Genomic DNA, 13,424 nt, shown 5'->3' on the forward strand with positions numbered 1-13,424 from the left:
TTTTTTTTTTTTTTTTTTTGGAGGTACGCGGGCCTCTCACTGTTGTGGCCTCTCCCGTTGCGGAGCACAGGCTCCGGACGCGCAGGCTCAGCGGCCATGGCTCACGGGCCCAGCCGCTCCGCGGCCCGTGGGATCTTCCCGGACTTGGCACGAACCCGTGTCCCCTGCATCGGCAGGCAGACTCTCAACCAGTGCGCCACCAGGGAAGCCCCCTGCTTTTTTCTGGGAGGCTGAAAATCAGGATTTACAAGGTGCTGTCTCCTAATTTAAAAATATTTGCTTAAGATTTTAAGAAACACTGTGGCAAAGCATCATGTTTTATACTATAAATATATACACTCTTTATTTGTCAGTTATATCTCAATAAAGTTGGAAAAAATACAATGGGGAAAATAGGACAGTGTTCTAATGGAGGTATATTAAAAAAAACAACAACACTGTGGAATAAATAAAACATGTCAGTGGGCTAGATTTGGACAGTGGAGCTTCAGTTTACGACCTTCAGATTTATTGTATGATGTGGAGAAAAGGTTCAGAGAGGGGCCTGGGTTCTGCCAACTCTGATTCTCTCATGAGATGGGGAGGTGAGTCCTGCTGGGGAGCCCATGAATTTGTGCTTTAGTCTCAGGGCTGGGTGATCTGGGTTGAGTTGCTGAACCACTCTGGGACTGACTTTCTTCCTCCATGAAGTCAAAGGGGAGGTCGATCACTATTTTACAAACTGTGTTCCTTGAGGTGCATTGGGGGTTTCATAAGTGTTTCCTGTGAGTTTCATAGAAAACACACCCCCTCTCCAACCCCTTCCAATTTGGCTGTGTGCAATTGTAATGAAAACACTTGCCCAAATATGTGTTACACCAAGTTTTAATACATTGGAGAACACCAGTGTCTTAACTTGTTTATGCATCTATTATATTGAAAATAAGAACAAGGTAACTTGAACTTTAAATGTATAATGAAAAGATTGCTTTTATTCAAGTGTACATATATGCACATAGACATACCTACATAGATATATATGATATGTAGAACTCTATGCATATAGTTCTTTATAAGACTCTTTTTGAAAAAATTAGTTCTGCTGCTAAAAATACCCATGGAAACTTCTGGCCTGGGATTTCCAAGATCATCCTCAACTCTGCATCTCAAAGTTCACATAGCCTCACCAAAATAGTCCCTCTGGTTACTTTTTCCTCTGTGCATTTGAAAGGGAAATGTTCATCATGCCTTCAACTGCCCCAAGAGGCAAGAGATGAGCCACCTGGTCTTTTTAGGGTAATTGTTGCTCATTCCTTCTGTCAAAGCCTCACCTGGCTTTTTGGGGGCACAAAATTAGGGATTATGCTGACCCTTCTCCGCAGTCCCTTTTGATGACAGTGTCAAGTTCAGAGAGTCATATATGACTCTGCAAATGAGGCAGTCAGCCAGCCCCTTCTCACCTTGCTGTAGGTACTGCTTGCCATGCTGCCTATTGGTCTGCCTATTCCCTGCTTGTGGACTCTAGGGTGGAAATGGATACCAGGCATTCAGGCTGCCCCACAATGCCGCACCTGTCTTCTGGAAAGTTTCCCATAAAGATGTTTATTGCCTGGCTTCTGGGTTCAGAGGGAGCGCCCAGCCTTTCTACCATTTTCGTGATCAATGATTTACCTTTTTATACCAGTTTTAAAGGGAGCTGTTGGGTAATTTTCACATAGGAGATAAATGGAAGGAAGAATGATGGCCTTTCAGAATTGAAATTTGTGCATGCACCGAATCTCATAAAATGCTCTTTGATTTTAAAAATCTCTTGAAGCGGTTCACGTTTTGTTTAATTATGTCAGTGGGTAAAAATAACTATTGTCATATGGTGTGTGGGCTTGGTTTTGGAAGGATAAAGAATCTATTGTTACCCATTGTGTTATTCAGTCGCTTATTACCCAACCCTAAAAACCAAACGTGTATAATAGAAAACCTTAAGCTTTGTCACTTGCTAAAATCCAGGCTCTGTGCTAAAATCCTCAAACTCTGCTCCCTTTGAGAATAGTGCAGAAGCCTCCTTAATTCGGTCAGTTTTAATGGGTGGATGGAACCTGTCCCCAGGGCCCATGTCAGGCAGGGGTTTGTGACGGGCAGCCCCGGAAGTGCCTTTGGGTTCCGTGGCCTCAGCTGAAGTCTGTCCCGCATCCGAGCCAGCTTAGCGCTCCTGGGAGCAGCTTAAGTCAAGAGCTTCAGTCAGGCAGACCTGGGCCGGAAGCGTAGACTTCGTAGCTGTAGGATTCTGGGTCAGGAATTTAACTTTTCCAAGGCTTATTAGTTTCTTCATCTGTAAAATAGGGATCAACACAGTTCCTGCCTCTCGGGTCCTTGTCGTAAGGCCTAAAGGAGTTGATGACTAGAACACCTGTAGTGCCGTGATTGGCCCATAGTTAAGGGCTCAATCAATAGTATTACAAGTAGAATCCATTAGCATTAAGTACCCGCACAGGATCACTCTCAAACCACCCGTGCCCCTCCCGCTCTGTCCCCCAAACTCACGGGGTGCTTGGCACCCCCTGCTTCTCCAGCTGGCTGGCTCCTGCCTCCATCTCTGCACTGCGCTGTCATTGTCTTTGGTACCGCTCTCGCCCCTGGCTCTCGGTGTCAGAACCACCTTATGTGCCCTGGTATCTTTGGCATCCAGCCCAGGGCCTGGTGCAGTGCAGGACCGCAGGAAATGGCACGAGTGGCTCGGACTGAAAGGGCTTCAGAGCCTGGAGAGCTCCTGGGGATGGAGTGGTCGCAGAAGGTCATCAGGTGAGCTGACGGGTGGCCACTTCAGAGGTTCAGTGAGGCAGGAGGAAGGCTGTGAGGCTGGGAACATAGGAACCTTGTTTTGTTAGAGCCCCAAGAAAACGCAGACGCGGGGTCTGTATTGCATATATCCTTCCGCCATTTTATACTTGATGGAATGGATGGCTTGGTGAGACCCAAGTCCCTGAGCTCTCAAGCATCAGGGGAAGTGGAACCTAACCCTCTTGATTACCCTGTTGGGCCGTGCCTACCGGATTCACAGGCTCTGCAGTGATGTGACATGAGCTCTGTGCTGTGGCTCTTCCATGTGCCCCTGCAGACCCCTGCCCCCCACCTCCACCCTGCTCTGCCCACTGGGAGGAAGCTGCCCTCTGCGGTCTACACCAGCAGGTGCCCTTGACCTGCAGCTTCCCGCTGGGCCAGTCCAGCAGTAGGAAGCCCCCAGTGGAGATGGGGGGAGGTAGCCCCTCAGCCTGTTCCCTTGTCCTGTCCCACTGCTCCTGCCTCTAGGGTTCTTGCCCAGCTCTTGCCCGTTTCCCTTAGCCCCACCCACACCCTTGTAAACAGACCCTTTTAAAACTCTCCTCAGTTACACTGGTAGAGTGTGTCATCTGTCCCTGCCAGGATCCTGACGAATACTAGCACGTTTTAGAAAGAGTAATCTAGCAGTTCTATTTTAATTTTCCACTGTGCATTGAAGGGAGAGACTAGAAGAGAGGCAACCAGGTATGTGGAGGAAGGAATAGGGCCTGCTATTCACAAAGGGCGTCGACTTAGCTTTTGGCCTTTTATATTCAAATGAGGAATTTTAGGTAGAGTTGCAGCAGTACTTTGACAGGACTGAAACAAAAATATACTGCAGCAGATATAACCCTCTTCTGGAACTTCTTAATTTAAAAAAAATTCTTTTTTTTTTTTTGAATTATCACATGCTAGTAATTTAAAAAAAAATTTTTTTTTTCCGGCCACGCCATGCAGCTTGTGGGATCTTAGTTCCCTCACCAGGGATCGAACCCGGGCCCCCTGCAGTGGAAGCACGGAGTCCTAACCACTGGACCGCCTGGGAAGTCCCCTTACTTTTTTTTGGTGTGTGTATTAAGAGCTTCAAGATATAAAAGTGGATATGGTCTGTCTGTATCAGCCCAAGAACGAGGCTGTTTTCTGTTAGTTAGGGCTGAGGGTTATGAGGTCTTGGTTTAGGGTGGCCACACGACAGAAGTGGGAAGTCCAAGTGCATTGTACAGGGAAGCATCTTTAGGACATGACCACTGAGTGTACCCACCAAGGGCGAAGGAAGGGAGGAGTCAGGTTATTCCAGAGTTTATGGACTGGGAAACACGTGTAACGGGGCAGTCACAGAGGTACTTGGGAAGAGAATATGTACAAGTCTGTTTTGGTGCGCATCTAGGAGTAGTGTTCAAAGTGGACCACTGATGTAATGACTGTAGCTTTGGCCGAGTTGGGATGGCATTGAGGGCAGTGTTAGCAGTTTTCTCTTCTCTGGGCCTGGAGGAAGATTCTTGTGACTGGAGCCACAGTCTCAGGAATGGGGGTGGTTCCTAAAGAGGGGGAGGGAGAGCTTTGGCTCATCAGCATAACCAAAGGAGGTTGTGAAACAGAAACACATCCCTGGGGGAGGGGAGTGATAGACAAGGCTGGAAGTCTTGACAGCGAGGGTCTCTGCTCCTTAGAAAAGAAGAAGGCTGCTGTGCAGTGTTGGGTGATCTTGGGCATAGTTAATGCCTGGCCATCTGGTTGACCAGTGGGTGGACCATTGTCTGCTGTGCCTGGGGTATCTAGGTAACGGGAAGTCCTTGGCAGAACTGAAGACAGTATTCTTTTTTCGTATGTTGGCATGTCTTCCTCCTAAGACAGTGAGCTTAATCTCTCTTCTCAGTGTTTGCTCCTTTTGCCCAGTTATGGGGCCTGCAGAAGCCTTGGGCCACCTGTGTGGGTGACTTTGCAGGGTGGTAGTGAGAAGATGGGTAAGCTATGAGTACTCCATCTGGGTTTGCATCCCAGGAGAGAAGGCTTTGGGGAATCTTGGCTAGAATGGTTGAGGTCAAGATAGAGGTCAAGACCTGGATTCTGTTTCTGGTGCTTCCTCGCTGGCTCTATGTCCTTGGGTAAGCCACTTACTGTCTGTGCCTCAGTGCCCACCTCTGTAACTGAGTTATTGTTCAACTATTTATACACTTGTAAAGTATGAGTTTCAGATTGCCCATTGGTTTTATCAGTAGGATCTGAGCTTTGGTGTTGTCGTCTGTAAAATAGAGATAAAAATACCTTGCAGAGTTGCTGTGAAGATTCAAAGGTGATGATGGTCGTAATAGCTTAAATAGATCATTTAATTTCATATTCACTATAACAAAGCAGGTATGATTGTTTATAGATGTAGACACCGAGGGACAGAGAGGTTAAGCTACCTGCCCAAAGTCACACAGCAAGTAAATGGTGGCACTGAATGGTTTCCCCCAGGTGGTCTAGTCCCAGAGCCCAAGATCCCATGAGTCTGTGCTCAGACAAGGTCTGTAGAAAGCCCAGCTCAGTGCCTGGCACACAGTAGGTGCTTAGTAAGCTTGAGTTCCTTCCTTTTTATCCTCAGAATGCATTCGGAAGTGGAGGTCCCCACAGTGCTTCTGGTAAGGCTGTTCTGCCCACCCCATGTTTTCTGATGTCCAGTTCGGGGTGGGGGTTCATTCCCCCTTCTTCGGCTGTCAAATCCACCTTTCAAAACCTCTCTATATATTACCTTCCTCTTCTCCTCCCCACCCTCCCACCCCAACCTCTTCCTTCCGGAGGCTTCCTTTCCCTCCTCCCTCCCAATGGCGGAGCTTGATTATAAACAGTCACCTACTTACTATCATTTTTTTAAAAAAAATTGAAGTGGAATTCACATAACATAAAATTAACCATTTTAAAGTGTACAGTTCAGTAGCATTTAGTACATTCACAGTGTTGTGTAATCACCACCTCTCTCTAGTTTCAGAACATTTTCATCACCCCAAAGAAAATCTAGTACCCGTTAACAATCACTCTCCCTTCCCCCTCTTCCTAGCCCCTGGCAACCACTAGTCTGCCTTCTGTTTCTATAGATTTCCTTATTCTGGACATTTCATATAAATGGGATGACAATATGTGTGCTTCTGTGTCTGCTTCTTTCATTTAGCATAATGGTTTTGCGGTTCATCTACATTGTAGCATGTATCAGAGTTTCATTCCTTCTCATGGCTGAATAGTATTCCATTGTATGTGTATACCACATTCTGTTAATCTGCCGTTAGGTTGTTTCCACCTTTTAGCCATTGCGAATAGTGCTTCAGTTGACCTCCACCATCTTGTATGCAATCACTGTCCCCTGTTGCAATTTGGGCACAGGGGCTGTGGCTTTTGGTGTCCTCTGAGGCCTAGACAGGGTGAGCTAATTCATAACCTCTGATTGCTGGGTCTGTTGAAACCAAGAGGGAGAAGGCTGGGAGCTAGATGTGCCCCTAGCTCTTGGGCCTGGCTCTGCATACTTTATCTGGTTTAATTTCTGCCTAGAGGGAAGTAGAGAGTGGAAAGTGCTGGTTTTTCTCCACCCTGAAGTACTTCTCCCTCCTGTGCCTGGGACAAGTTCATAATAACCAGTTGGGAAATTTCTTAGCTCTGTGACCTAAGGTCTACTCTGACCTCAGCGTCCTCATCTGTAAAATGGGGATGATCGTTCTTGTTTCACAGAGTTGTGAGGATTAAATGGGTTGGAACCTGAGGAATGCTTGCTTCTTTCCCTACCTGGATTTGGAGTTCTGGGTGAGGGACCAGTTGAGGGAAGGCACTTGGAGGCAGGACGATTTTTGTGGAATCCTTCTCGATTAACAACGACCAGTGCCTTTTGGGGTCCTCTTAGAAGGGGAGGAAGCTGAGATAATTCTCATCACCATGTTTAGCTGTCACTGCTGAAAAGTTGTCCCCAACTTCCCTTTTCTGCAGTTAGTTAACTCTGATGCTCAGTGTATGAATCTGTGGAAATTTTCTCCCATTTCACCCCCAGGCCCAACTAGGCTCTGAGCTAACTTCAGGAAGATGAGCTTTCTGTTGATTGTATTCTTTAAAAAGTACTTATGAGGCATCCTCCATGCCAGTTAACTTGTAGGGTGTTGTTTGCAAGGGTCTTTTTTTTTTTTTTTTTCCTGTGGTCACTGGAAGAGTTTGGGGGCCTGGCAGACCAGGACTTGCCTCCTGGCTTTACCTCTCACTGACCAGCTCTGTAACCCTTGATGACAGATCACTGACCTTTCACTTTTTTTTAATCTATAAAAATGTGAAAATGAGTCACCTTGCTTTGTGGTTGCTGTAGTGTTCTTTTGGTTGCAAATCTTAGACAACCCAAACAAGAGTAATTAAATAATAAGGGGTATTGCATCTCCCCAGGCAAGAAGTCTGGAGGTAGAAAGAGTCTAAAATTGCTTGACTTGGCAGTGCAGGGATCCAGGTGTTTTCTCTCATTCCCCTCATCAGCCATCCTCAGCAGGTGGGTGAGTTCTTCCCTCCTTGTCACATAGTGGCTGCAGCGGCTCCAGGCATCATGGGTAGATCTGCTGAAGTCCAGCGAAGCGGGATGGTGTTTCCTTCTGTCTGATTCCTTTTTATTAGTGAGGAAGCTCTTCCCCAAGAGACCCCTTGCAGACTTCTCTTAGGTGCTCTTGTCCTTCGTTTTAGTCTGCATCCTTTAGGTCCCCTGGGTCCTAAGGCAAGGATTAAACTCCTAATGCTTTATTTGGGAAGTCAAGGCCTAGTGAGGTCAAGATGAGGGAACAGAAGGGGGAGTGAGGCCAAAAAGACATGAAGCCATGTGATGAAGCTACGATTTCATGATGAACCTCGAAAAGATACCAGCTGGTGTGTATGCCTGGCACATAGGGCCTTCTTTGGGAGGGTTGCCAGGAGAAACTGTACCTGGATTTGTCAAAGAAGCACACTGATAATATCGCTTGAAATTAATTTTTAAACCTTCCCTAAGTCCTGGTACATTTCTCGCCAGTTGCTTTACCCTGGAAGGTAGTGTAGCTAGTGGTTTAGGACACAGACTCTGGAGTCAGGCTGCCTGGGTTCAGATCCAGGTGCTGTAGCTCACCAGCCCAGTAGGGACCTGTGCCTCCCTTTTAGTAATGTTTGGAGGATTAAGTGAGTTGATATCTGAAAGCACTTGGGACAGTGCCTGGCAGAGTCAGTGCTCTGGGCATATGATTTTAATCTTTGGAAACGTAACTTTTTGCCATGACCATGATTCTCGAACTTTCACCTGTAGAACTCAGAGCGCTTTGACACGTTGTCCTGTGTAGTTAGACTATCAGCCACTCAGTGTTTACTGAGTCTAGGACTGTAAAGGGCACAGATGGAGATGCACAGACACTCTTCACCTTCATGTATGCCCTCAGTGAGTGGTACCTACCCGAGGGCATCCTCCATCTGTCCTCCTCTCTCCCTCTGCCATGGCCTCCTGGGACTCGGAGCCTGTCTGCTTTAGCTCTAGGGCTTTAGCACAGCGCTTGACACATGCAGATGTGCGGGAATCGCTTGTTAAATGAGTTGTCAGTACTTTCTACCTTGAAGTACTTTTTTACAGACATGTCTTATTTCCCTTACTTTCCTGTAAACAGTTTGAGGACAGGACCCAGATCTTTCATGTCTTAGGCGACATTTGGTTGGATGGTTGGATGATTGAATGGATTCCAGGTGAGGACACAACATATAGATGCCCAGGCAGGGAGATAATAACATTGCAAAAAAAAAATAACATGCCATCCTAGGGTCATGAGGTTATGTAGTTTAATGTTTTCCAACTAATGGGCAAAAAAAAAGTTTGCTGCCCTGTGCTACTTAACTAGCAACTGACACCTCCTTTTTCTCCCTGTCTTGTGGTCCATCCTGGATGACGTGGATTGATGCATAGCATAGATTGAGGGGCAGGGCCTGGAGGGAGGAAGATGAGCTGGAAAAGTTTAGGCCTGAGATGAGGAGGGCTTGAGGGTACAGTGCAGTGGTGGGAATGGAAAGTTTGAGAGAGGGGGTGAGTAGGAAAGGATATCAACAGGGCTTCCCGTCCCCCCCGGCTTGCAGGGAGTGAGGAGAGGAAGAGTACTGGATTCCTTTGAGTACTAGTACCTGGGTCACTGGGAGACAGGACAGGGGCCAGGTCCCTCCCCCCCACCCCCCTTCTGTCCACCTATCTCATGAGATGAAAACTAATGTTGTTCTTATCTTCTCCATTTGATAAATGCAAATTTTCAGGATAAGCGGAAGGAATACTGGCCTGGGTAAATCAGGCTCCTGGGACCTGACTGGCCTTGGCCTTAGCCTTGCTATGGGACCCTGGACAAGTTTTTCCCTTCTCTGGGCCTTAGGGGTTGCCTCCTCTCCAAAATGAGAGGCTCATTCTTTCCTTCAGTGGCATTTATTGAGTGCCTACTGTGTGTAATATTCTAGGCACGGGCATAGACGCGATTTCTGTTCTCGTGGAGTGTACATTTCAGTTGGAGGAGACTGACAGTGACTGAGGTGAATGCCGGGAGAAAACTCACCAGTGATGTGGTGGAGAGTGAGTGGGGCTAATTTCCATTGGTTGGTTGGACACGGACTCCGTGAAGAGGTGGCATCTGAGGCCACAGTCTGGGAAGGTCTGGGGGCAGAGTGTTTTTGGAGAAGGGAATCAATACGTAAAGGGTCCAAGGGAGAATCAGCTTCAAGAACATTGTAAAGGGTGTGAGAGGCTATGAGATCAGAGAGGCCACACAGGCTGTAGTTAAGAGGTTGCATTTTATTCTAAGTGTGATGGGAGGTTGGAAGACGCTTTTTTCCACTGGAGTCCCTTTTGATTATTTTCTTCTTTACAAGGACCATACTTTGAAATATCCAAAAAGGTGTATTAACTAAACAACAGAATGAACAATCTTGAAATATTTTAGGTTTTTAAAGTGTGGGGAAATAATGTATGGCTCATGATAAATATCTTTGAGGATCCCCAGGGATCTAAAGATGGCAGATTGAGATACGATCAACTAGACAATCTTTAAGGCCCCTCTGTTTCAAACATTTATTCTTCTCAAAGCTGATTGCCATATGATTACAAAAAAAAAAGATGACTGCCACCTACTGATAGAAGATGAATTTTTGCACAATGAAAATCTCAAACCCGGTGGATTTCTTCTGTCACGCATCTGGCTTTATACCCTCCATTTCTCGACCTGAAGTGGCTCTGAGGAAGGGGTGATGGGGTGATGGTCCTGCTTTCCTTTCTTTCTGACGCAGAGAATCTCAACTCTTGTTTCGATGTTCTTCTGTCTCAGTGCACAATGTAGCGACAGGAAGGAGTGCTGACCTGGGGAGCTGCTCTTGTTGGATGTTTCAGTGGGAAAAAACACTGCCAACAGTTGTCTGGTCTCCATTGTTTGTAGTTGACCCGCGGTTACACTGAATTCCCCTATTCAGTGGCCCTACACCCTAACCCTGGCCAACAGGCCTTTGCCTAATGTATTTAACACCCCGCCCCAGTTATTAAATTCCCAACTGCTTTATTTCTGATTTGCATTTGCCATGGCTGAATGAATCTACTGACTTCCGTTTTCTTTTTCTGTTACAGATCTTGTGTACAGGTGACTGTAAGTACCACTTCCCATTCCACTCTTATGTTGTTCGCTACTGCCCCCCGATGGACACAGCAACATTAACAGCAACGTGAAAATCACAGAAAATGCTAATTTGCTAAAACTTGCTTAGTTTCCAATTTTTCTTTAAAAGTGGGGTGAGGGTGAAAACAGCAAGTGAAAGAAAAAATTTTTTATTTGTGCAATCCTGACAAATAAAGAAATAATTTTTCTGTGATTTTTTTTTCTAGCCTACATCTGTAGGTGATCAAAAAAAAACCACTTAGTTTTCATAATGCAGTATCATTTATATTTATTTCATGTACTGTTATCCCATAATTATTTTCTTGTGTTGCTACATTACCACATGATTTTTAAAATGGTGTACAGGCTTTGCATAACCTTTGGAAAACCAGACGTAGCCTCCTGGATACTTTGCTTCCACGTGGAGGGCTGAATCCCAGTTGCTGGTCCACTGAGGTCCTCCCAGATCTATAGTAAAATGAGAAAAATAGGGACAGTATAATAAGTTTTTTATGAAACTAAATATATTCAGTTGAAATCACTGTTTATTCTGGGATTATGTCCTTAACAATTTTTTGGATCATAATGTGCTTCTTTAAGAAATAAAATTATTTATTTCTATAAGAAATAAAAGTAAGAGTATATGGTAATTTTTTAATGTATGTTTTTGAAAAAATAAAAACTGGTAGCTTTTGTCTGTCCTCAAAATTCAAGGACTATTTTTTTTTTCCTGGTTGGTAAAACCTCAAAGTCTGTGAACCATAGGGATAAAATAATTAGAATGTTCTCACAATGCCATACAAAGGGGGCAGACCTTGCTGAAACCTTCTAATAAAGAAAAGCTCAGTTAATAACAGTCATTATGCAAAGCCTGTGCAAACAATAGAAAGAGTTCTACAATTGCTTTTTCTTCCTTGTTAATGAGTTTGGTAAGTAAACTGGAAGGTTCCTTGTGCAGGCTTGAATCACTGGTGCAAGAGAAGAAAATATCTGTGTGTAGAGGTGATACTGTAAAGTGGGGAAAGGGAGATGAGGGAACTATGATGCGTTTTAAAAATTATAATAAAAAAGCCTGTTGTGTGGCTGGTATATGGTGGGAGGTGCCATTTTATTAGCTTGTATTTCATTCTTCTTTCCTGTGTTCTAGGCTCCCGCTGCGATCTGGTTGAATTCACATCTACAGCCAGTGAGATTCAATCACCTATCAAGGCAGCAGGAAACTTTTCAGTGATAAACGTAACGGATTTGAGTGGCCAGAGTCAGCAGTTTCTCCGAGCAGACAGTGATGGGAAGACTTCATTTTCAGGGCTGGTTCCTGGGATGCGCTATCTTTTCACCCTTTCAAATGGCTCCAGTACCTGCTGCCAAGAAGTGCAAATACGTGAGTGACACTTTTCTTTTGGGATGGATTGTGGGTTTTAGAGAATGTCAGTGTCTTCATGTTTGAGCAGTACTACGATGGCGTAGTGGTTAAAAGCGCAGACCGAGAATCAGGGTCCCAGGTTCGCTTCCTGGGTCTGTCATTGTTTCACTGTATGACCTGGGGCTAGTCATCGGTCCTCTTAGACCTCAGTTTCTTCATCTTTATTACCAAAAATACATACATATACACACATAGTTTTAAAAGCTATTTTAAGATGTACTTTGCTGAACTATTGAAAGTTAAGAACTTCCTTTTCTAGGGAATTCCCTGGTGGTCCAGTGGTTGGGACTCCACACTTTCACTGCTGAGGGTGTAGGTTCAATCCCTGGTTGGGGAACTAAGGTCCTGCAAGCCGTGTGGTACGGCACAAAAACAAACAAACAAAAAAAACCCCTGCTTTTTAAAAATCTTTCCCTGTAGAAACAGAATCCCTGTATGAATCAACAAACTTTAGTTCTTGACATATTTCTCTTTCTTTAAAATGGCGCCATAGCCTTCTTCAGGAAGTTACTGTGAAGCATAAATGAGAAAATATGTGCACAGCACCTGGCGCAGTGCCTGGGACCCAGCCAGCACCCAGAATAGGACTGCTGCTGCTTCTTGCTGCTCTCACGCTGTGACTGTGCTTATTGTTTTATCATTATCCTCACCACCATCATCACTGCTGATTGCAAATGGTACCACAACGATAACCTGCCAAAATGCTACTCTGACACTGTGAACCGGTTGCTTTATAAAGAGGAGGTTCAAGTGTGAGGGGCTTTCTGGTATGAAGTTTATTGAATTGTGGGCCACCAGGTTCTTCTGTGCCTGGTCCCTTTTCTTTTCTCTTGTTTCCTCTCCTGCCCTTCTTCTTTGATTGGGTTAGTGTTTGCATCTCCCAGGTTCCAGGTCAGGCACACTCTCCATGCTGTCATTTGAAGGCCACATGCATGCTGAAGTGGTGTTGCCTGTACCACCTTTATTCTTCTGGGATAAGGCCCTGGGTCCTTGAGAAGGGCCTTATTGCCTATGCAGTAAGGGTAACTTCTGTTTCTAGTTGTTACTCCTCCATCTAGACTGTAATTAGCATGCATCCATTTTGAAGTTTTAGTTACTGTTAATAACCATCATGGCTTCCGTTGTGTTAAGATCCTGTACGTCTACAATTTGACAGGTGCTGAAGTGAGGTTTAGAGCAGTGAGATGACTTCGAGTACAATCACATGCTAGTGGCCAGCAGGATTGGACTCTGAGCCCTGATTTGTGAATGTCCAAGTCCAATGACTTTGTTTACAATTTCAGGGTGCCTTAATAATAATCCTTTGTGTTTGAGAGCTGTCAGCAGAGGAACCTGAGACTGCGATATTTTAAGGGACTAATTCCAGGTCACACAGCTAAGGGGCAGAGCAGTGCCTTACATCCAGGTCTGGATTCCAAGACCAGCTCTTTTCTCTCTATGCCATTCTGTCCTATGCCATCTTTAGGCCAGAGAACTGTGGAACTTCCTCCTAATATCTGGGCTTGGAAGGAAAGTTATCCTATGCTTCTGCACTGCATATGCCTCTCCAGAAGCAGTGTTTTCTGAGAATCAGGAGATAG

General features: G+C 45.3%; 1 protein-coding gene across 2 annotated transcripts in view; it reads left to right on the forward strand.

Annotated features, from left to right (window-relative positions):
• The window catches only part of PTPRJ (protein tyrosine phosphatase receptor type J), a 169,675-nt gene that overhangs the window by 101,771 nt on the left and 54,480 nt on the right, over positions 1-13,424 (forward strand). For both annotated transcript variants that reach the window (XM_029207065.1, XM_029207066.1), the window contains exons 2-3: positions 10,394-10,412; positions 11,569-11,802. In XM_029207065.1, coding sequence (XP_029062898.1) covers positions 10,394-10,412; positions 11,569-11,802 — 253 coding nt within the window. The remainder of the gene's footprint in view (positions 1-10,393; positions 10,413-11,568; positions 11,803-13,424) is intronic.

The sequence above is a fragment of the Monodon monoceros genome, unplaced genomic scaffold (assembly GCF_005190385.1).
Source record: "Monodon monoceros isolate NGI ecotype Baffin Bay Population unplaced genomic scaffold, NGI_Narwhal_1 Super_Scaffold_7, whole genome shotgun sequence".
Classification (NCBI taxonomy): Eukaryota; Metazoa; Chordata; class Mammalia; order Artiodactyla; family Monodontidae; genus Monodon; species Monodon monoceros.